The following is a 25,640-nucleotide window of genomic DNA, read 5'->3' as shown; positions in this document are numbered from 1 at the left end:
ATCATAATGGGGCCTGAATCATGTTACACTTCAAGAGTCCAAAATGTTAAAATATATGAAGTGGATACACATGATTTATACACAATTGCAACTGGAGAACGATGAAACAAAAATAATTTACAGATTTAAAGACTATATATAGTTAAGTAAAAATGTAAACATTCATTGCTATCACAATGCATAAAAGAATTGTATAAGTTCCTATAGAAACTTATATCATAATATTTACTATTATTTTGCTCAAATTTAACATCATCCAAACCATATGTAACATTCTCTTTAAACTAAATTTCAATATAAATTTTGCATACAGAATCAGCAGAGAATCTTATATAACCCGACAGTCAAAAAAAAACCAAGTATTATTTGTTAGAGGTTCTAAATATTTTAAGGCAGACAGATATTTGTTTTAAAAGTTAAAAACTCAACAGGGGCTGTTTTTGATACACTTTTATATATTTTTCATTTTTTAAACAAGAAGGGGCTATCTCTTGGATTGTCACTGCTTAGACAGGGCCTATAATACATAGCAGACAATTATTTATAAAATGAATAACATCTGGGAATTTATTCAATTTTTAGGGATCCAAAATTATAAAATTTCCTGTAAATTATACCATTTAGAAAATGAACATATAGCTATTAAAATATATGTGGAAATTGTTTAATCATTTTAGAGCAGTCAAAATACAATATAAGATTGGTATCTTGGTGTTTGAAAGCAATCATTTTACCATATGCATTTTAATCTTTTATATCATTCACTTTAAGTTGATGGTTAATTTAATAAGTTTTAATCAAAGTTGTTTTCAAACATTGTCATAATGTCACTTTGAAGAGTCATATCAATGGTACCAGCCATCTGTAGAAAGAAGCGAAAAAATTTAATGTTACTTTAAAAGAAATTTATACCTTCATTAGAACTAGATAAAAATTACCACACAACTTTTAGAACAGATTATACAACATGAACACAATTTATATAACACAATGAGTTTATGTTAATTTTCTATTTCTGTTCAAATACTGATTTTTGTTAAATTGTTGTTCATGTGATAAATAAAACTTAAAACTTACAAGAACACTAAGAACAAGTTTAACTTCTCCAAATAAGAGAGAAAACTGTCAGTGTTGACACAATATTAATAAGGACATGAACTGAGATTATATTGTTTCATTTATCTCAACACCTAATATAGTACTAGACACATAAAATTATTTACTGAATGGACCAGTATCTCTAACTGAGGAAACTATAATATGTAACGTTAAAGCTACAGGCTTTCCTGGATTCTGCCACTTACTGTGTAACCTAGGGCAAATTATTTAAACAAGTCTATTTTATATATAGGTATTTCTGAAAATCAAACCAAATTGCATGTATAACAGTAAGTTGTTCATTAAATGCTAAAAAGCCATTAAAAATAAGCTAAAGTAAACAAAAGTCTAATTATGACAAAGGAAATAGGGGTGCCTGGGTGGCTCAGTTGGTTGAGCAACTGCCTACGGCTCAGGTCATTATCTCAGGGTCCTGGGATTGAGCCCCACATCAGGCTCCCTGCTCAGTGAGGAGTCTGCTTCTCCCTCTCCCTCTCTCTCTGCCCCTCCTGCTCCCCTGATTGCTCTGAGTGGTGCACAGTTGGTTAAACATCCAACTCTTGGTTTAGGCTCAGGTCATGATCTCAGGGTTGTGAGATCGAGCCCTCCTTTGGGCTCTGTGCTGAGTGTGGAGTTGGCTTGGAATTCTCTCTCCTTCTCCCTCTGCACAACCCTTCACTCTCTCTCTCTGAAATAAGTAGGTCTTTAAAAAAATGTTGTTGTTGTTTTTTTAAACTGGTAAATAGTAACAACCCAGAGTGGTAGGTAAATGTGCCAATTTGCAACCAACTGATTGACTTCCTAGATGAGAATCAGTATTCCCATTGGCTGTGTGGGGGACGATTTGAAATTATGACTTATCTACCAAAAGGATATTAGAAAGTTACATGTGGCTCTTATAAATGACAAATATTTCTTTCAATATGCCATAGAAACAAAAGGATAAATTCTTCAATCATAAACCAGGCTACTTTCCTAACGCCAATTCTTAGGATGCCAAATGTCTAGCCCAGAGAGTTCCCCAAAGTTCTATTTGAACTCTCCAACATGAGAGTTGGATACACTGTCCTCATCTAAATATCATGTGATATTCCTGTAAGTATCCAGACATACTGCAAAATTCTAAGAATATGTAATGAAACTTGTTTTTATTATAAAAAAAAGTATTTTATTTCAGACTGTCTTCCATCTTGACTAATATCTGCATGTGTGGAATAATTACTGATATGGAACTGTTATTCTCTATACCAACTAACCTTTGATACTATGATTTACATAACTAACACTCTCTGCCCCTATCATCATAACCTAATATATATACCTCAACTATTCAGATTTAAGATCAAACACTTGGTCAAGGGAACTGGCATGAGGTGAATTCATAGAAGCTCTGCTTGGTGTCAAGTTATTACATCTTTTTTGAGTACAGACCTGTAAATTAGCAGCAATGTAAAAGTTTGGGTTGTCAAAAATGATAGCAGGTAGAGCCAATATCAGGTTGTTAGTTACCAAAGCTGCTAGATGTGGTGTTAGTTACATTTCAGTGGATTCCAGGTCTAGACAAGTTCCAGAAAAGTGCTTAGGATATTTGAAATTATATTGGGTTACCTCACTGGGTTGTCAGGTAGCAAGTAAGTTGCTGTGAAATCACTTACGAGTGATTGAAGTAAGGCCCTTGTCTGAACCAACGGGAAAAATTCCTAAGTCACTAGAGAAAATACTTCTAGCTAAGTACTAATAGAAAATTATGAGCTTCTAAAAAAAAAAAAAAAACCACAAAAAATATATTAAAATGTTTAAGTTTAGTTAATTAAACCTCTAATTAATTTAAATTAACTAAAATTTAAAATTTATTTTTTTGTTGGATTGGCCACATTTCAAGGGCTCAAGAGCACTGGATGGGATTAACAGCAGATTAGACAGTGAAGATTAGTGAACTGAAACAAAATGAAAAGCAGAAAAAAATTGTTTTATTGATTATTTTATCTACTTATTTGAGAGAGCAAGTGAGCATGAGTGAGCAGAGGAGGAGAGGGAGAGAGAGAATCCCAAGCTGACTCCCTGCCGACTGCAGAGTCCAACACAGGGTTTGATTCCCACAACCTGTGCGATCATGACCTGAGCCAAAATCACGAGTTGGACACCTAACTGAATGAGTTACCTAGGCACCCCGAGAAAAAAATGGTTTAAATTAAAAGAGCATCAGTGTGGGACAACTTCAAGTGGCCTAATAAGTGATTGCTCAAAGGAGGAAAAGAGGAAAAAGAAAAAATATGAAAAAATAATGGCCAAAAATTTTCCAAGCTTGATGGAAACTATAAATACATTTCCAATAAGCCAAACAAAGTACGAAAGCAACAAAAACCCAGTGATGAATAAAACTGTTAAAAAGCAGACAGAGGAAAGGCATATTTTATACAGAACAAAGACACCAAATTTCTCACTAGAAACAAAGCAAGCAAGAAGTTAGTGAAGGAACATCTTTAAAGTACTGAAAGAAAAACCACTAACAATCTAGAATTCTACATCCAGCAAAAAAATATCTAAAAAAATAAAGGCAAGTTTGATGGGTATTAAGGAGGGCACATATTGCATGGTACACTGGGTGTTATACGCAAGTAATGAATCATGGAACTTTACATCAAAAACTAGGGATGTACTGTATGGTGACTAACATAATATAATAAAAAATTATTATAAAAAAATAAAGGCAAGTTTAAAACACATCTACACAAAAACCTGCACACAAGTGTTTATAGCAGTTTACTGTGATTGCTGTGAGCTGGAAGCAACCAAAATGTCTATCAATAGGTGAATGGATAAACAGTCATGCATCCATATACTGGGAGTATTTATTCAGCCAAAAAGAAATGAGCTATCGAAGTACAAAAAGACACAGAAGAACCTTAAATGCATATTACTAAAGTGAAAGAGACAAATCTAAAGCAGCTAAATATTGTATGATTCCAACTATATGACATTCTGGAAAAGGCAAAACTATGGAGATGCTAAACAGACGAGTGGTTGGAAAGGATGAATAGGAGGTATATTTTTAAGAAAGGCAAATTACTCTGATGACATCGTAATGGTTGATCTATGTCATTACATATTTGTCAAACCCATAAAAAGCACAACACAAAAAGTGAACCCTAAAGTAAACTATGGATTTTGCCTGATAAAAACTAAGGTTGATAGTGATGTGTCAATGTGGTGTCAATATTGGTTCATGGATCGTGGGATGTTGATAGTGTGGAAGGTTATGTGTTGATGCGGGCAGGGGAGGAGTATGTGGGGGCTCTTTGTATTTTGGGCTCAATTTTGCTGTGACTCTAAAATGCTCTAAAAGATAAAGTTTATTGCTGATATAAAAAAGCCAAATAAAGATATTTTCAGATACACAAAAGCTGAAAGACTTCATCACCACCTGACCCCCACTACAAGAAATGTTGAAAGTCCTTTAGGAGGAAGGAAAATTAATACCATTTGGAATTCTGGATCTGAATGAAAGAAGAGCACTGGAAATGGTTAACTACATAGGCAAATATAAAATTTTAATCTATTTAAAACTTTTTAAAAAATATTTTATTTATTTGAGGGTGGGAGGAGTGAGAGCACTAGCAGGGGAAAAGGGGAGAGGGAGAGCAGACTCCACACTAAGCAGGGTACCTAATGCAGGGCTCGATCCCAGCACCCTGGGTTCATCACCTGAAGGCAGATGCTTAATCAACTGAGCTACCCAGGCACCCCTAAAGCTTTTAAAAAGATAATTTGACTACTTAAACATTAGCATATAAGCTGGGAGGGGAAGAAATGGAAGTACACCACTGTACGGTTGTTCTACCAAATGCAAAGTGGTATGGCAGTCCTCACAGGAACACTGTGTTAAGCTAAAGTATATACTACAAATCCTAAAGCAACCATCATACAACAAAGTATTGCTGATAATAAGCCAATGAAGCAAATAAAACAGAATCAAAAAAATACAGGATTAGAAGAATGTAGGGAAAAAAGAGCTAACAAGAATAGACAAACAGAAAAGAAATAACAAGACGTTGTGCTCAAACTTAATGCATCAATAATCATATTGAATGTAGTCAGTCTAATAAACACTTGTATAATAGGCACAGATTGGATTTAAAAAATCAAACAAAACAAGACCTCACTACATGTTGCCTACATTAAACTCACTTTAAATATGAAAACACAGATAGGTTAAAAGTAAAAGGATGAAGACATTTTTTACACCATGCCAACATAAGTCATACAAAAAGTGAAGTGGATATGTTTCCGAGTAAATTTCAGAGTAAATAATATTGTTAAGAATAAAGATCACTTTGTAATGAAAAGGGGATCAATTAATTAAGAGAATGTAAAAATCCTAAACGTTTAGGTATCTAACAACACAGCTTCAAAATACATGAAATAAAACTGACAGAATTACAAGGATAAAAAGATAAATCTACAACTATATATTCATAGATGGCAATGCCCCCTCTCAATATTTGATAGAATAAGCAGGCATAACATCAGCAAGAATATAGATAGGAGTCTTGAACAACATCATCCATCAGCTTGGCCTGTTTAATACTCTACTCAACAGCAGAATACACATTCTTCTCATGTGCACACAGAATATTTACTAAGGTAGACCATAATATGGACCATTAAAAAAGCCTTAATGAATTTAAGACGTTATGTATTCTCTGACTACACTGGAATTCAATTAGAAACCACTAACAGAAATTACTAGCCAGAAAATTCCCAATTATTTGGAAACTAATATACTTCCAAATAATCCACAGATGAAAAAAGGAATCAATTCTAGTTTTTAAACATTATTTTCTGTATATTAAGACTCTTAAACATGTCAGTTTTTTTCCTCTCCCATTTTATTAAGATATAATTGACTTAAAATGCAAGTCAATTTAATAATTTGTATGTGTGGTTTATGTGTGCATGCATTGTTCATCTAGTGTTCAACTAAAACACTGACCTGGGCTAGATGGCATAACTTTTGGCCACAATTTATCAACAGCTTATGGATTTTTCAAGAGTTAATTAACAGTAAGTGATAAACTACCTATGAGCCAGGAATGTTCCTATGTGTTTATTACTACATGTAAATTCATTCCATCTTCACAACAGGTATTATTATTCCCACTTTACAGACAAGGAAATTGAGGCACAGAGAGGTTAAATAAATTGCCCAAGCTCAAGTCTAGTAAATGGCAAAACTAGTATTTGAACCTACATAGTCTAGTAGCTCCATGACCATATTCTGTGATTATACTCTGCGTCTCTGACTATATAAAATTTTTATTTTAGGCTCTGATTTTAGAACTTGATCTTCACAAAAGATGTAAATCCACTGTCACTGAAAACCACCCTGAATGTATCTTTGAATCTGTAGAAGATACAGTTCTGTTAAATTTTTCCTTAGATTTAGTAAACTAAAATTTACTTACTGCTTCTCTCCTCCTCCGCTCTTGCTCTTTCTCCCTTGCTAAATTACGGTCTTTGAGAAGCCAGAGTTTGTATTTATCTTGAGCTTCTGAAGACTGCTGATGTTCCTTCTGTTCTTCTCCAAGATACTGGTTTTGCATCTTATTTGAAAAAGATTCTTGAGTGAAGCCAAGGTCCCTTAAAGAAACAGTATAGCTCAAAGTAGGTTTCAAGTTCCTTAAAAGTTTTCATTACAAAGATATGTTAATTAAATTATAAATATAAAGCAATGTTTTAGATCCCCCTTTTCATATGTTATGATGTCATTTTTAAGTTTGACTTTTGATGTCAAATTTTGCAAAGGCAATCTATATTAACAAAGAGAAGGTTATGGAAACTAACCAAGGTGTATTACTATGTTCTTACACATAGAATTGAAAATAATGATATCATTATGATTTAGTTATATTAGTATCTTTAATAGATCACTTGATAATTTCTATCCTCTTCAAAGTAGATACTACTTGTTAGTTAAAAAAAATCAATAAAAATATTTTTTGCAATTATAATTTGCTTTGTGTTCTATTAAATAGCTAAATCATGGTCACCTGACAAAAAATAAATATATTTAAAATTACAGGTCTACCACAGGGAATGGAGTTTGCTACACAGTCAATGCATGCATACATGAACAAATACTTGAATAAATAAAAAGAAATTGATAGTCTATATCTCTCAGCCTCCTTTAATCCAATAAATTACAGACCTCTGATTTTCTTGAAATATTTTTGGTTCCTTTGTATTCTGTTCTAGGTGTTTCCGTATTAGTTCCTGTGTTCGAGCTTTTACTTCTTTTTCTATTGCTGCTTTTCTAAATTGGTTGAAGAGCTCATCTGAGGATTTCAGTACACCGGATGTTTTGACTGGTTTGCCTAAACTTTTCCAAGAGTCTGCATTCTTGATCTTTATATCCTAAAACAAATATTTGATTTAGTTTGTGTCTACAGATGTCAACCACATTTTGAAAGAAAAACAATATTTTTTGATATAGTAATAGATCAAATTAAGATTTGAAAGGCCTTCATGTAATTTTATTAAATTATGAAAAATATGAAAATATATCAGATAAGCTAAACTCATTATGTAAGACCAAATTAAAATTGCATGCTACCAATTATTTCAATTTAATGTACATATACAGTTGACCATTGAATAACAAAGGAACTAGGGATGCTGACACTGCACAGTCAAAAGTCCATGTATAACTTCTGACACCCTGAAAAAACTAATAATAGCCTAGTGTTGACTGGAGGCTTTAACCAATAACATTAGCAGTCAATTAACACATATTTTCTATATTATATGTATTATATACTGTATTCTTATAATACAGTAAGCTAGAGAAGAGAAAATGTTATTGAGAAAATTGTAATGAAGAGAAAATATATTCATAGTGCTATACTGTATTGAAAAAAGCTGGCTTATTATAAGTAGACCCAACAGTTCAAACCTGTGTTGTTCAAGGGTCAACTCTAATAAAGGGTATGAGAATCTGCAAGGAATATAAAAATAAGTAAACCAGTCATGTAAAAGATACATATGGTCCCATGTGAAAAATAAACCACACATACAAATTATTAATAAGAGGCAAAGAAAGATGGTGCTGTAAGAATGGCACAATATTTGTTGGGAACCCTCCGACATACCTTTGTCTTTCCTTTCTTAAGAAATTAATTGACTGTGACCATTGGCATTTTTCTTTTTTTTTTAAAGATTTTATTTATTTATTTGACAGAGATAGAAACAGCCAGCGAGAGAGGGAACACAAGCAGGGGGACCGGGAGAGGAAGAAGCAGGCTCATAGCGGAAGAGCCTGATGTGGGGCTCGATCCCATAACGCCGGGATCACGCCCTGAGCCGAAGGCAGGCGCTTAACCGCTGTGCCACCCAGGTGCCCCATTGTTCTTAAATGAGTTCTATCATGATCTAGATCCGTGCAACCCAATAGGAGCACTAGGTGTAATATGCAAACAATGAAGCATGGAACACTACATCAAAAACTAATGATATACTCTATGGTGACTAATATAACATAAAATAAACTTTTAAAAAATGTGTTTGTAATTAAAAAAAAGGAATATATGTAGTTTAATATTTTCTAGTACAGGGGTGCCTGGGTGGCTTGGTTGGTTGAGTGTTCAACTCTTGGTTTCAGCTCAGGTCATGATCTTGAGGTCATGGATTTGAGCCCCCAGTCAGGCTCCATGCTCAGCAGGGAGTCTGCTTGAGTTTCTCTCTCATCCTGTGTCCCTCCCCCTGCTCATGTGCACACACTGGCTCTCTCAAGTGAATAAATAAATCTTTAAAAAAGAAAATAAAAAAATAAAATTTTCCAGTACAGGGATTATATCTGGAAGAAGGCAGAGTAGGAGGATCCTAAGCTCACCTTGCCCAATGGATACAAATAGATAACATACACATCAGTGTAAATAACCCAGAAAATGACCCCAAAGACTGGTGGACTCCACTGTCTGGGGCCAGACATCTAGCCTGGCTGCAGGATTCAACCACCAATGAAAGCTCGTCAGGGCAAAACAAACGAAAAGCACCCAGCAGTTCTATGCTACCGCCTCTATGGCAAATGCCTGCCTGATCTGACTCAACTCAAACCCAAAGCAACCGAAGACTGGTTCACTAACAAAACTGGAACCAAATGCTACCTATAACAGGCAAAGTGAGCCATTGCAGATGAGTAGGCTGAAGGCAAAACTGGCTTAGCCACAACAGTAGGGCACACATGACACACAGAGGAGACACCCCTGAAGGGCCAGGTTCTGGTGAACAGGGGACACTGCACTGCAGGGCACTACAGGACCTCTTTTGCAAAAGCCCATTACTTTCAAGTGTAGGAAATGTAGCTGACTTTCATAACACAATGAAACAGACACAGAGAATTAGACAAAATGAGAAGAAAGAGGAATATGTCCCAAATGAACAGGACAAAATCAGAGCAAGAGACCTAAATGAAACAGATAAGGAATATGACTGACAGAAAATTTAAAGTATTGGTCATAAAGATACTCACCGGATTTCAGACAAAAGTGGAAGACCTCAGTGAAACCATTAAGAAAGAGATAGAAAACATTAAAAAAAAAAAAAAAAAACGACCAGAGAAGAGGAACTCAGTAAGTGAAATTAAAAATAAACTAGATGGAAGAAATAGTAGGCTAGGGGAAGCACAAGAACAGATCAGCAACCTGGAGGTTAGAGTAATGGAAAACAATCAAGCTGAAAAGGAGAGAGACAAAAAATAATAATAAAAGATGAAACAAGACTTAAGAAACTCAGCAACACCATCATGCATAATAACATTCACATTATAGGAATCCCAGAAAGAAAAGAGACAGAAAAAGGGGGGAGAAAATTTATTTGAAGAAATAATAACTGAAAACTTCCCAAATCTGGGGAAGGAACCAGAAATCCAGATCCAGGAGGCACAGAGAGCCCCCCGAAAAATCAATCCAAGAGGTCCACACTAAGACACATGGTAATTAAAATTACAAACTATAGTTTTAAAAGCTTCAGGAGAAAAGAAAACATACAAGGGAAAACCCCATAAGGCTATCAGCTAATTTTTCAGCAGAAACTGTATAGTCAAGAAGAAAGTGGCATGATTCAACATGCTGAAAGAAAAGAAAATCTGCAATCAAGAATCTAACCAGCAAGCCAATCATTCAGAAAAGGAGAGAGAAAGAGTTTCCCAAAGAAAAGTTAAAGGCATTCATCATCACTAAACCACACCTGTGAGAAATACTAAAGAGGACTCTTTGAGTGGAAGAAAGACCATAAGTAGGAGTAAGAAAAACAGGAAGCAAAAAAGGAGTAAAATTAAGTATAGTTATAAAAATTAGTCAAGGGATTCACAAAATAAAAGGATGTAAGGTATGACACCATGTACCTAAAACTTAGTGGGGGTAATAGAGGGGAGTAAAGAATAGGTTAAACCTAAAGGACTGTCAACATAATTTAGACTGCTATATGCATAAATGTTATATACAAACCTAATAGTAACCAAAAATTAAAAACCAGTAATAGATATGCAAAAAAAAAAATAAAGAGAAGAAAATCCAAGTCTATCTCTAAAGAAAGCCAGCAAACCATGCAAGAAGAGAAACAAGAAAAATTAGGAACAGGGAAGACCTACAAAAATAACCATAAAACAAAACAACAAAATGGCAATAAGTTCATACCTATCAATAATTACTTTGAATGAAAATGGACTAACTGCTCCAATCAAAAGACAAAGGGTGATGGAATGGATAAAAGAGCAAGATTCACCAATATGCTGTCTCCAAGAGACTCATTTCATATTAAAGACACATGCAGATTAAAAGTGAAGGGATGGAAAAGCATTTCTCATGCAAATTGAAGAGACAGGAAAGCCAGGGGAGCAATACTTGTATTGGACAAAACAGACTTTATATTTTTTATTTTTTAAATTTAGTGTGGTATATTTATTGCACTAGATTCCTATACAGCAAGCAGTGGTTCTCAAAATGTGATCCATGGATCCTTGAAGGTCCTGAGACATTTTTAGGGGGTCCACAAGATCAAAACTGTTTCCATAAAAATACTGAGACATTATTCACACTGTTTTCACTGTGTTGACATTTGCCCTCATGGTACAAAATTAATGGTGGGTAAAACTGTTGGTCATGAAAACATCACAATAAGTGATCTCAAACTGTACAGTCATTAGTCATTGTATTCTTTACTGTCACACACTTTCAGTGTGAAAAAAAATCCACAGTACTTAAGAATACTCCTATTGAAGCTATAGTTATTTCACTAAATGTCTACCCTGCAATGCCCCTCTTTTATTCATTTTATTATTTTATTTTTTTATTATTAACACATGTATTTTTTGCTTAAGGGGTACAGGTCTGTGATTCATCAGTCCTACACAATACACAGCACTCACCAGAACACATATCTGCCCCCAATGTCCATCACCCAGCCACCCCATCCCTCCCAACCCCCTCCACTCCAGCAACCCTCAGTTTGTTTCCTGAGATTAAAAGTCTCTTATGGTCTATCTCCTTCCCTGCTTTCGTCTTGTTTCATTTTTTCCTCTCTTCCCCTACGATCCTGTCTTGTTGCTCAAATTCTGCAAAACAGCAAGATCATATGATAACTGTCTTTCTCTGATTGAGTTGTTTTGCTTAGCGTAATACCCTCTAGTTCCATCCACGTCATTGCAAATGGCAAGATTTCATTGTTTGATGGCTGCATAATAGTTAATTGTATATATATATATCACATCTTCTTTATCCATTCATCTGTCGATGGACATCTGGGCTCTTTCCATAGTTTGGCTATTGTGGATGTTGCTGCTATAAACATTGGGGTCCAGGTGCCCCTTCAGATCACTACATTTGTATCTTTGGAGTGAATCTCTAGTAGTGCAATTGCTGGGTTGTAGGGTAGCTCTATTTTCAACTTTTTGAGGAATCTCCATACTGCTTTCCAGACTGGCTGCACCAGCTTTCATTTCTACCAACAGTGTAAGAGGGTTTCCCTTTCTTCGCATCCTCCCCAACATCTGTTTTTTACTGTGGTTAATTTTTGCCATTCTGACTGGTGTGAGGTGGTATCTCATTGTGGTTTTGATTTGTATTTCCCTGATGCTGAGTGATGTTGAGCACATTTTCACGTGTCTATTGGCTATTTCTATGTCTTTGGAGAAATGTCTGTTCATGTCTTCTGCCCATTTCTTGATTGGATTATTTGTTCTTTGGGTGTTGAGTTTAAATTCTTCTAGATTTTGGATACTAGCCCTTTATCTGATATGTCATTTGAAAATACCTTCTTCCATTCTGTCAGTTGTCCTTTGGTTTTGTCAACTGTTTCCTTTGCTGTGCAAAAGCTTCTTATCTTGATGAAGTCCCAATAGTTCATTTTTGCCTTTGTTTCCCTTGTCTTTGGAGACGTGTCTAGCAAGAAGTTGCTGCAGCTGAGGTCAAAGAGGTTGCTGCCTGTGTTCTCCTTAAGGATTTTGATGGATTCCTGTCTCACATTTAGGTCTTTCATCCCTTTTGAGTCTGTTTTTGTCTATGGTGTCAGGAAATGATCCAGTTTCATTCTTCTGTATGTGGCTGTCCAATTTTCCCAACACCATTTGTTGAAGAGACTGTCTTTTTTCCACTGGATATTCTTTCCTACTTTGTCAAAGATTAGTTGACCATAGAGTTGAGGGTTCGTTTCTGGGTTCTCTATTCTGTTCCACTGATCTATGTGTCTGTTTTTGTGCCTGTACCATACTGTCTTGATTACAGCTTTGTAATAGAGCCTGAGGTCCGGGATTATGATGCCACCAGTTTTGGGTGTTTTTGTTTTGTTTTGTTTTTACCGTTCCTTTGGCTATCAGAGGTCTTTTCTGGTTCCATATAAGTTTTAGGATTATTTGTTCTACCTCTGTGGAAAAGAGTTGATGGTATTTTGATAGGGATTGCATTGAATGTATAGATCGCTCTAGGTAGCACAGACATTTTAACAGTATTTGTTCTTCCAATCCTTGAGCATGGAATGTTTTTCCATTTCTTTGTGACTTCCTCAATTTCTTTCATGAATCTCCTATAGTTTCCCGAGTACAGGTCCTTTGCCCCTATGGTTAGGTTTATTCCTGGGTATCTTATGGTTTTTGGTGCAATTACAAATGGGATCAACTTCTTAATTTCTCTGAATTCTGTCTCCTTGTTGGTGTATAGAAATGCAACTGATTTCTGTGCATTGATTTTATATCCTCCACTTTACTGAATCCCTGTATCAGTTTCGGCAGTTTTGGGGTGGAGTCTTTTGGGTTTTCCACATAAAGTATCATATCATCAGCAAAGAGTGAGAGTTTGACTACTTCTTTGCCGATTCGGATGCCTTTTATTTCTTTTTGTTGTGTGATTGCTGAGGCTAGGACTTCTAGTACTGTGTTGAACGGCAGTGGTGATAGTGGACATCCCGGCCGTGTTCCTGATGTTGGGGAAAGCTGTCAGTTTTTCCCCATCGACAATGATATTCGCTGTGAGTTTTTCATAGATGGCTTTTATGCTATTGACGTATGTACCCTCTATCCCTACCCTGTGAAGAGTTTTAATCAAGAAAGGATGCTGTACTTTGTCAAATGCTTTTTCTGCACCTATTGAGAGGAATGTGTGGTTCTTGTCCTTTCTTTTATTAATGCAGTGTATCACATTGATTTGCGAATGTTCAATCAACCCTACAGCCCAGGAATAAATTCCACTTGGTCATGGTGAATAATCCTTTTAACATACTTTTGGATCCTATTGGCTCATATTTTGGTGAGAATTTTTGCACCCATGTTCATCAGGGATATTGGTCTGTAATTCTCCTTTTTGGTAATGGTTTTGGGATCAAGGTAATGCTGGCCTCATAAAATGAGTTTGGAGGTTTTTCTTCCATTTCTATTTTTTTGGAACAGTTTCAAAAAATAGGTATTAATTCTTCTTTAAATGTTTTGTTGAGTTCTCCTGGGAAGCCATCTGGCCCTGGGCTCTTGTTTGTTGGGAGATTTTTGATTACCGTTTCAATTTCCTTGCTGGTTATGGGTGGACAAAACAGACTTTAAAACAAAGACTGAAACAAGAGACAAAGGATACTATATAATCATTAAGGAAACAATGCAAGAAGAAGATATAACGATTACACGTATTTATGTACCCAACATGGGAGCACCCAAATACATAAAGCAGCTAATAACAAACATAAAGGAAATAATCAGTAATAATGCAATATAGTGGGGGACTTTAACACCCCACTTACATCAAGGATAGATCATCCAAACAGAAAATCAACAAGGAAACAGTGGCTTTGAATGACACATTGGACCAGATGGACTAACAGATATATTCAGAACATTCCATCCTAAACCAGGAGAATACACATTTTTTTTCAAGTGCAAACACAGAACTCTCCAGTACAGATCACCTATTAGGACACAGAATAAATCTCAACAAATTAGAAAAGATCAAAGTCATGTCATACATCTTTCCTGACTACAACATTATGAAACTAGCAGTCAGCCACAAGAAAAAATCTGGAAAGAACACAAATACATGGAGGTTAAATATCATGCTAATAAACAACGAATGTGTCAACCAAGAAATCAAAGAGGAAATAAAAAAATGTGTGGAGACAAATGAAAATGAAAACACAACGGTCCAAAATCTTTGGGATGCTAAGAGGGAGGTTTTTAGCAATACAGGCCTACTTCAAGATGCATGAGAAATCTTAAATAGACAACCTAACCTTACACCTAAAGAAGCTAGAAAAGTAACTACAAAGTCTAGTCAACAGAAGGAAGGAAATGATAATGATTAGAACAGAAATAAATGAAATAGAAACTTTTCCCCTAAGATCAGGAACAAGACCAGGATGTCCATTCTCACCAATTTTATTCAACACAGCATGGAAAGTCCTAGTTTTAACAATCAGACAAGAGAAAGTAATAAAAGGCATCACCATTGGTAAGGAAGTAGAACTTTCACTATTTGCAGATGACATAATACTATATTTAGAAATCCCCAAAAACTTCACCAAGGAAACTACTAGAACAGACAAATGAATTCAGTTAAGTCATAGGGTACGATAAAATAAATATTAAAAAAATCAATACACAGTAGTAATCCATTGCATTTCTATACACTAATAATGAAGCAGCAGAAAGAGAACTAAGAAAACAATCCCATTTATAACTGCATCAAAAATAGTAAGACATTTCAGGAATAAACTTAACCAAGGAGGTGAAAGACCAATACTCTGAAAACAATAAAACACTGATGAAAGAAACTGAAACTGATAGAAACAAATGGAAAGATATTCCATGCTCGTGGACCAAAAGAACAAATACTGTTAAAATGTTCGCATTACCCAAAGAAATCTACACTTTTAATGTAATCCCTATCAAAATACCAACAGCATTTTTCACAGAACTAGAACAAATAATCCTAAAATTTGTATGGAACCAGGGGTGCCTGGGTGGCTAAGTTGGTTAAGCATCTGCCTTCAGCTCGGGTCATGATCCTGGAGTCCCAGAATTGAGCCCTTCATTGAGCTCCCTGCTCAGCAGGAGGTTGGCTTCTCCCTCTGCTCCTCAACCCTCTTGTGCTCTATCTCTCTCTCAAATAAATAAATGAAATCTTTATAAAAAAATTTTTTGTGGAACCAAAAAAACTTCAAATACCCAAAGCAATCTTGGACAAGAAGAACGAAACTGGGGTATCACAATCCCAGGTTTCAAGATATACTATTAAGCTATAGCAATCAAAACAGTATGGTACTGACACAAAAACAGACACATCCATCAGTGGAACAGAATACAGAGCCCAGACATAAACCAATGATTAACCTTTGACAAAGATAAATCTTTGACAAAGGAGGCAAGAACATGCAACGGTAGAAAGACAGTCTCTTCAACAAATGGTGTTGGGAGAACTGGACCACTTTCTTACACCATACACAAAAAATAAACTCAAAATGGATTAAAGACCTAATGTGAGACCTAAACTATAAAAATCCTTGACAAGAACATAGGCAGTGATTTCTCTAACATCAGCCATAGCAACATTTTTCTAGAGATGTCTCCAGAGGCAAGGTAAACAAAAGCAAAAATAAACTATTGGGACTACATCAAAAATAAAAAGCTTCTGCACAGCAAAGGAAACAATCAACAAAACTAAAAGACAACCTACTGAATAGAAGATACTTGAAAATGACATATCCAACAAAAGGGTCAGTATCCAAAATATAAAGAACATACACAACGCAACACCAAAAAATCCCAAATAATCACATCTAAAAATGGACAGGAGGCATGAACAGACAGTTCTCCAAATAAGACATCCAGACGGACAACAGATACAGGAAAAGATCCTCAACAGCGCTCATCATCAGTAACATGCAAATCAAAACCACAATGAGCTATCACCTCTTATCTGTGAGAATGGCTAAAATCAAAAACACAAGAAACAACAAGTGTTGGTGAGGAGTAGAGGAAAAGGAACCTTTGCGCACTATTGTTGGCAGAGATGCAGACTGGTACAGCCACTGTGTAAAACAGTAATGAAGGGTCCTCAAAAAAAAATCAAAAATAGAACTACCCTATATTCCAGCAATTCCATTACCAGGTATTTACCCAAAGAATATGAAACACTAATTCCAAAAGATATATGTACCCCTATTTTTACTGCAGCATTATTTACAATAGCCAAGTTGTGGAAGAAACCCAAATGTCCATTGATAAATGGATGGATAAAGAGGCGAGATATCTATAATATTCCATTATAGATATATAACATACATATACATATATACATATATATATATCATATGTGAAATCACTCATATGTGGAATTTAAGAAACAAAACAAAGAAAAAAGAAATAAACCAAAAAAACCAGATTCAACTATAGAAAACAAACAGATGATTACTAGAGGGGAGGTGGATGGGGTATGGGTGAAATAGGTGGGGGAACTTAAGAGTACACTTATCATGATGAGCACTCAGTAATGTATAGAATTGTTGAATCACTACATTGTATGCCTGAAACTAATGTAACACAGTACATTAACTACACTGGAATTAAAATTTTTAAAAAATGTGCCAGTACATTAAAAAGTTTAAAAAGTGTAACATTTTAGTATTCATCCAAATATACCCAAAGCATTATTATTTCAACATGCACTAAGTGTAAAAGTTTGAAGATAATTTTACATTTTTTATAAATCTTCTAAATTGGTATTTATTTTATATTTATAGCACATCTCAACTTGAATGCTAAATTGATTAGAAACAATTTATTTACAATCACATTTCATAAAATGTATAGTTGAAAAAGTAGGTATGCATAACCAAGCTATTATTCTGAACATACTTAAGTTTTCCAATAACTGAAGTGAGTATCAGTTTTGAAATTTAAATTAATTAAAAAGATTGAAAACTCAGTTCCTCAGTTGCACTAGCCACATTTCAAGGGCTCAATAACCATACGTGGTTAGTGGCTACCATACTGGAACTGGCCAATGCAAGTCTAGAAGGCCCTTCTAAGAGTTAAACTGTCACATTCTCCAGTACAGATCATGTGTTATACCACAAAATAAGTCTGAATAAATTTAAGAAGACTGAAATTATATCAAGCATTATTCCTGACCACAACAGTATGAAACTAGAAATCAATTACAAGAAGAAAACTGGAAAATTCACAAATATGGAGATTAAACAACATGCTACTACTGAACTCAAGGAAGAAATAAAAAAAAATAGTATCTTGAGACAAATGAAAATGGAAATACTACATATCAAAATGTATGGGGTATAGCAAAAGCAGTTCAAGAGGGAAGTTTACAGTGATAAATGGATACATCATGAAACAAGAAAGATCTCACATAACCTAACTTTAAACCTCAAGGAACTAGAAAAAGAAGAACAAAGCCCAACGTTAGTAGAAGGAAGGAACTAACAAAGATCAGGGCAGAAAGAGTTTTAAAAGACAGCAGAAAAGATCAATGAAAATAAAAGCTGATTTTTTGAAAAGATAAAAAAAAAATAGACAAACCTTTAGCTAGACTCACCAAGAGAAAGAAGATTCAAATAAGTAGAATCATAAATGAAAGAGATATTACAACTGATACCACAGAAATACAAAGATAAGAGACTAATATGAACCATTACATGTCAATGAAACGAACCTGGAAGAAATGGATAAATTCCTAGAAACATATAATCTTCCAAGACCGAATGATGATGAAACAGAAAATCTGAACAGAATGATTACTAGTGAGGACACTAAGTCATTAATCAAAAGCCTCCAAACAAACAAAAATCGAAGAACAGATGGCTTCACATTTAAAGAATATTAATCCTTCTCAAACTCTCCCCCCAAAATAGGAGGGAAACTCTTCCAAATTCATTTTACAGCCAGTATTACCCTGATACCAAAACCAGGTAAGGATACAAAAAAATTATAGGCTAATATCCTTGATAAACATAGATATAAAAAATATTAGCAAACCCAATTCAAAAATACATTAAAGGAAATCATACACCACAATCAAGTAGGATTTACTCCAGGGATGCAAGGATGGTTCAACATCCACCAACCAGTAGTATATACCACATTAACAAAACAAAGAATAAGAATCATGATTATCTCAATTGATACAGAAAAAGTATGTAACAAAATTTATTTATTTATTTATTTATTTATTTATTTATTTATTTATTTGAAGGAGAGAGAGGGAAGGGGCAGAGGGAGAGAGACACCCAAGCAGACTCCACGCCAAGCACAGAGCCCAGTGAGGGGCTGGATCCCATGACCCTGAGATCATGACCTGAGCCAAACCCAATAGTCAGACACTTAACTGACTGTGCCACACATGTACCCCAACAGCTATTTTTATATGATAAAAATTCTCAACAAATTGGGCATGAGGTAAGGTATCTCACATAATAAAAGCTATCTATGACAAGACCCACAGCTAATATACTCAACAGTGAAAGGATGAAAGCTTTTCCTCTAAGATCGAGAAAAAATAAGGATGCCCACTCTTGCCGATTCTATTCAACATAATATTATAAGTCCTAGCAAGAGCAATTTGGCAGGAAAAATAAATAAAAGGCACTCAAATCAGAAAGAAGTAAAATTGTCGGTATTTGCAGATTACATGATAGTATATATAGACCCTTAATAGGCTCAACAACAATAAAACCCATTAAAACTATTAAATTCACTAGAGTTGCTAGTTATAAAATCATTATACAAAATTCATGGTTTCTTTTTTTTTTAAGATTTTATTTATTTTTTGAGAGAGAGAGAGAACAAGAGAGAGCAAGACAGCACAAGTAGGAGGAGTAGCAGAGGGAGAGGGATAAGCAGGCTCCCCACTGAGCAGGGAGCCAGAGGTGGGGTTCAATCCCAGCACCTGGGATCATGACCTGGGCTAAAGGCAGGCACTCAACCGACTGAGCCACCCAGGCGCCCCTAATTCATGCTGTTTCTAAATACTAATGACAAACTATCAGATAAAGACATTACGAATACAATCCCATTTATAACCACATCAAAAAGGATAAAATACCCAGGAATAATAAATTAAGAAGGTGAAAGACCTATACACTGAAAACTGTAAGGGTTGTGAAAGAAACTGAAGACACAAATAAATGAGAAAATATTCCACGCCCATGGATTGAAAGAAAATTGTTAAATGTCCATAACACCCAAGGCAATCTACAGAGTCAGTGAAGCCCTATCAAAATTTCAAAGGCATTTTTCACAGAAATTGAACAATCTTAAAATCTGTATGGAACCACAAAAGACCTCAGATAGCAATCTTTAAAAAGAACAAAATTAGCATCATGCCTCCTAATTTCAAACTATATTACAAAGCTATACTAATCATAATAGTATAGTATTGATACAGACACATAGATCAATAGAACAGAAATAAAATCACACAAATTTGATCCATTTACGTACAACAAAGGAGTGAGGAATATTGAACGGACAAAGGATGGTCTCTTCAATAAATGATTTTGGGAAAAGGAGAGAACCACATGCTTCTGTACAACAAAGGAAACCAACAAAAAAGGCTGCCTACTGGAGAAAATATTTGCAAATCATGTATCTGGTAACAGGTTAATATCCAAAATACATAAAGAACTCATACAACTCAATAGCAAAAAAATCAAACAATCCGTTTAAAAAATAGGCAGAGGATCTGAACACACATTTTCCCAAAGAAAATATACAAATGGACAACAGGTCCATGAAAAGGTGCTCACCTCCATATTCAATTTTAAATCCCTTCAAGATCTTGAGGAAAAAGTACCATCACTCTTACCTTCTGCACGGGTACGTGACATTCAGATTCTATCACCGTTGGGTCATTATCACCGGACTGAGGCACCACAGTTAGGCCATTCAGATGCTGTTCAGAATCACCTAGATGCACACATTTTTAGAACAGTAAAATCCGATATTTCATCTTGTTTGTTCATAATTTGACTTTTTCTCCTTTCCTGCCCCCACCCCCAGGTCAGAAACTATGAAAACAAAATGATTAATTTTTTGATGTTGTTTTAACTTTGGAATATTCTTAGTTGAGAAACTGTTACACTGTAAAATAAACATTTTTCACTTGAAATTTATGTCCTCTTGTTTTGTCTACATTAAGGATAGTTGACACTGTGGCTCACCCACCAAAATCTGTTTTATCTGTCCCCATGGTCCTCTAATGCGCAAACTGACCTCAACCCCAGAGATGGGTTTTCATTAGGCCAAACCAGTCATGGTAACCCTACCCCAACACCAGTGAGTCATTTAGGAAAGAGCAGGCCTAAGCCAATGCAGGGCTCATAGGGAAAGATACTTCTTTGTGAAATTGAAAACAAAACACATAGAATGGAAGAACTAAGACACTAAATATCTACAACAGCTAGTAGAAAAAAGAGGATAAAATGTAAAAGGTTGGCTTGACTCAAGGGTGAAGAGAACAATCTATGCAATCCTATTAGCTGTTAAACTTGCATACAAATATTTTTTATTATTGGTAAAGATAACCACAGAAAAAGAGCTTAAGCCTTGGTCAAACCATGCCTAAATGACTGACCTACCTTTGGACTAGTGATTGTATATGCTAACAAAATAACATATCGTTCAAGCCATCTTGAACTGACTTTTCTGCCACATGCAACCATGAACATCCTGATGCCTGAACTTACTTGGGTCATTTCTCTTTCAATTCTCCCTAATTCTTTTCTACAGGCCCTAACAAGTAGCAAAAGGACAGAGGAGACAAATGAAAACTAAGTTGCTATCTTTGTTAACTGATTCAAGTTCACAGAAATCTAGCCACTTACATACTGTAGGAACTTACGTTTAAGCTTCTACTACCCATCAGTTGCTTGACTGATTCTCTAGCCAAGTCCTATTAGTTGAAGTTGAGGTTCGAATAAGAGAGGAACATTAAGGGTTGGGAGTGAACATAGAAGGGTGAGAAAAAAGTTACAATGGAGGGACGAATGAAAGAACAAAGATTAAATTTTTATGTCCTTATATAGCCCAATGTACCGTTTTCTCAGTTCAACAAGGAATGGTAAAATAGGGAGTTAAGCTTTAAGTTTAGAACTACATCCCTTTTGTGCTTAAGGCCAGATATTATTTAAGAAGTAGAAAGAGTACTGTGTCAAGAGAAGTAAATTCTAAATGACTCTCAGTTTGCTAAAATAAGTGGTGGCAGTGTTATTATCAAGAGTTAAAGAGGAAGAGCATGGCCACCACCTGATCACAGGCTTCGTGCCTGCTCCACGAAAATATGGCAAAAACGTCCAGCCCTACTGAGACTGAGCAGTGCATCGACTTTCTGATTACTGTTTTCCAGAAGTGTGCTGGATAGGAGGGTAATAATTGCACTCTCCAGAGTTCCTAACCTTCATGAATACAGAACTGGCTGCCTTCACAAAGAACCAGGATGACCCTGGCGTCCTTCAATGCATGATGAAAAAACTGTACATCAACTCTAGAGGCCAGATAGATTTCCAGGAATTTCTTAATCTTACTGGTGGCACGGCCATAGCTTGCCATGACTCCTGTACAAGGTCTACCCATTCTTGGAAGTGAATCTGAGGGGCTCTTGAACCTGGCCTCCACCCCTTTCCTTCAAAGCAGCCTCCCAATCATCATCTCCTCCTTGCATCCCACACATAGCCTGAGCCCAGTGTCCACTGCCCCATGTAGGCCAGTCCTGTTGGTAGTTAACAAAGGAATAGTATTTTCTAAAGCAAAAAAAGAATTAAAGAGGAAAGATTAAAATGTGGGGATTAAAATAGGGAAATTCAGTTTTGACATGCTGTGTTGACATGCCTATGTGATATTTAAGAAAAGATGTTCAGTAGAGTTGTATAAATACACGTGGGGCCTGGATGCTTGATTTGTAAAAATGAGACTAGAAGTCACAGACACCAAGATTACTCAGGCAGAATGTACAGATCACTGCCTTCCAACCTTTTACATGTTATAATAAGTAGAAAATAATCAATGTATGGCATACCTGGGTAAATGGGAAGGCTGTTCCAAGCCTACTGCTATAAAGTTGAGGGGATCACTACTATCTTAGTAAACCTAGGCTTTGGAACATTGCTGGAATACCCTGAAGTGAAAAGATAAAGGCTTAATGATGTAACTCAGAGTATTATCAGTATTTAGAGATAGGCAGATTCAGAGATATCTGTAAGGAACATTCAAAGAGGGGGTGATGAAGAAAAGGGCGTCACAAAAGCCTAGGAAATATGTCAAGGGTCCAAATTTCTGAAAAACATTTTTATGGGGATGACCCTTTGGTCCGCACAACACTACAAAACTTCTCTTTTCTCAGACTTATGTTTTTCAACCTGCACCAGTATCTAGCTCATATTCTCTGAGCCACAGACCTGCTCATTTTACCCTTGTAATTTTTTTCAACCTTTCGTTCTTCTTTCTTTCTGTTACTTCATTTTTTCCCCCTACTACTGCAAAAGCCCAGTTGGTCTCTTCTTTCTCTGGTCCTTATGGCCCATTCTTCCAACTGACCTACATAATATTGGCAGATTAATTACCTTGAAGCACACCCTTTGCTCAAAAAAACCCTTCACTAGCTCCCCACTGACTATACCATTACCATTAAGTCCAAAGTCTGCAGTTATCAAGGTTCTTTATGATCTGAACCTGGTCTACCTTTCCAAATTCATTCCCCCATATTCCTATTTATCCAACCAAAGCTTTAATCACATCCAATTATTGATTGCCTAAATACCTTCATGCATGTTGTTTCCTCCATCCAAAATGCCTTTCAGTCCTAGATATACATAGATAAGTCTTACTTCTTCCTCCAATATCCAGCTCAAATGATACTTAATCTGTAAAATACACATCTGCCAAAGAGATCAGGTAATTTTGCCTTCCTCACCTCTTTAAATTTTGATTTGATTCTTTTAGGGAATATTATTTTTACTTTGTATACCAGTTGTTTATTTTTCCTAATAGATGGCAAACTCTTTGATTTACCTTTTCATTTGCCACGTTAATTCACAATCATATGACAGCATAAGTATTTGTTTTTAAAAAATTCTTAATATAATTGAGTGAAGATTTATAAGCTGGGAAATGAATTTGGGAAATGGGCTAGTTATAAGGATAAGGCTAGTAATCCTTTGTAACTTAACACTTCAACTTATTTTAAGGAAAAAAATTAGGCATTTTCCAGTTCATGAGATGATGGCAGTAGTTTTGAAAAAACTGGTAACACTTGATTCAATTTCTTAAAGCTTTTATGTACTAACATTTTGTCAAACTTTTTTTAATTAAGAAAATGTAAGTGAAAAAATCTTTGTTTAAAAGATTTAACTAAAAATTTATTTCCATCACGATTCAACCCCAGAAAAGTAAACTTCTCTATACAGTTAGCCTATACACATTTGCAGTTTCCCTTTGGCATAGTGACACCTACAGGTGGCAAATGCAAACCACTTGGTTCTGAAAAATTTGGTAAGTGCAATAGAATAGCCACTCTGGCATCATCCAAGCATTCCTTTTATACAATATTCACACAAATTCCTTTTACTCACAATCACATATAATCCAAAATTTAAGTAATATAATAAACTTACCCCGACTGAAGACTTAGACATTGAAAGCCTGACTTTTCATAGATAGGATGTTTTCTTAAAATAGGAACAAAGATGTTGTTGACCGAATTCTTTGTTTTCTACTGTTTAGTTCTTCTTCAGGGCTATTCCTACCAATCTTCTATGAATTTACTATAGTGAAAACAGCACCTTTCTCTACTCTGGCTCTTTCCAATCCACCTTTAAAAATGTCTAAATCTGATTCAAAAACTCAAACATAATGAAACGATGTCTCCCTCTCTTACCAAAAAAACCCAACGAACCCCCCCCAACCCAAAAAACTATCTTCCTATTAAAGCCACAGCTATCTTCTCCACCAACAAACTTCTTGAAAGACTGGTTTACATTCAGATTCCATTACTTCTCAACTTATAGAAATCTGGCTTCTACCCCAATCACAATGGCCACTAAAAAACCTTTTGCAAAAGCAAAAAATCTCACACTGTCAATTTTGATCTTCTCTCCTCACTCCTCATCTTACTTTAATGCATTGCAATATACTCTTGTGGTACTTTTGTACTCTTGTGATTTGATGACATCATCTTTTAATTTAATTTCTTCTATTTTTACTGAGGAAGTTTTGTTTCTTAGAATTTTGTCCTTGACCTTTCTCTTCCTGCTCCATACATTTTCCTGGGGGTTTTCATTCCTTCTCAGTTTCAAGTAGCTTCTATATACTGGTAATTTCTAAATTATAGTTCTCATTATACCCTGTTAGTTCTAGAAACCCATTTATAGTTATATATTTCCAATTAGATACTCTAGTACTTCGAACATGTCCAAAGTGAGCACTGTCTCTTAATGGCAGTCCAACTGTTGGATGACACCTTGGTGAGACATTCATTCTAACAGAGCCTATCAACTGCACCACAAAAATATTTTTCTAATTTGTCCATATCCTTTCCATACTTGCTGCCTTAGTTATGGTCCTCATAATTTCTTTCCTAGACTATAGCACTCGGCTTCCTTACTTGGTCCCAACTACACCAGAGTATCTTCATTTTAATTTGTCCCCTGTATAGTTAGGCAATAATCGTCTCCTAATATGAAATCTAATTTTGTTGTGCTCCTGTTTGAAGCTACTTATATACAAAATAAAAGACCCAAATGGAACACTTGTATTCAAGGTAATTCATGACCCAGAATTACTACATCTTCAGTTACGCTCCTGCATAATTTGAAAACCTTTTTCCACAAAAGGACAGATGTAAATATTTCATACTTTGGATCTTTGTTTATTTTTTATTCCTGGGATGCCCTCCAGTGTTGCTTTGGGAAGAGCTAAAACTTGAGTTAAATACAATATGGAATGTTCAAACACAGAACAGTAGGGAGCTATCACTGGAAGCAATAAAGGAGGATCAAAACTCCTC

At 35.4% G+C, this 25,640-nt stretch overlaps 1 protein-coding gene and 1 pseudogene across 1 annotated transcript in view; one reads left to right on the top strand and one right to left on the bottom strand.

The window, feature by feature from the left end:
• Positions 1–793: 793 nt before the first annotated feature.
• The window catches only part of BRDT (bromodomain testis associated), a 54,747-nt gene continuing 29,900 nt past the window's right edge, over positions 794–25,640 (bottom strand). Inside the window, exons 14-17 of the mRNA XM_045801316.2 lie at positions 20,448–20,548; positions 7,307–7,512; positions 6,564–6,738; positions 794–862 (exon numbers count right to left, since the gene is read on the bottom strand). Of these exons, the coding sequence (XP_045657272.1) occupies positions 794–862; positions 6,564–6,738; positions 7,307–7,512; positions 20,448–20,548 (551 nt within the window). The remainder of the gene's footprint in view (positions 863–6,563; positions 6,739–7,306; positions 7,513–20,447; positions 20,549–25,640) is intronic.
• On the top strand, positions 21,921–22,225 carry LOC148109180 (protein S100-A11 pseudogene; annotated as a pseudogene).

Source organism: Ursus americanus, chromosome 12 (assembly GCF_024610735.1).
Source record: "Ursus americanus isolate L20-20 chromosome 12, mUrsAme1.1.p, whole genome shotgun sequence".
In the NCBI taxonomy this organism is placed as follows: Eukaryota; Metazoa; Chordata; class Mammalia; order Carnivora; family Ursidae; genus Ursus; species Ursus americanus.
The sequence above is the reverse complement of the archived record's forward strand: the minus strand, read 5'-3'. Positions and strand labels throughout refer to the sequence as shown.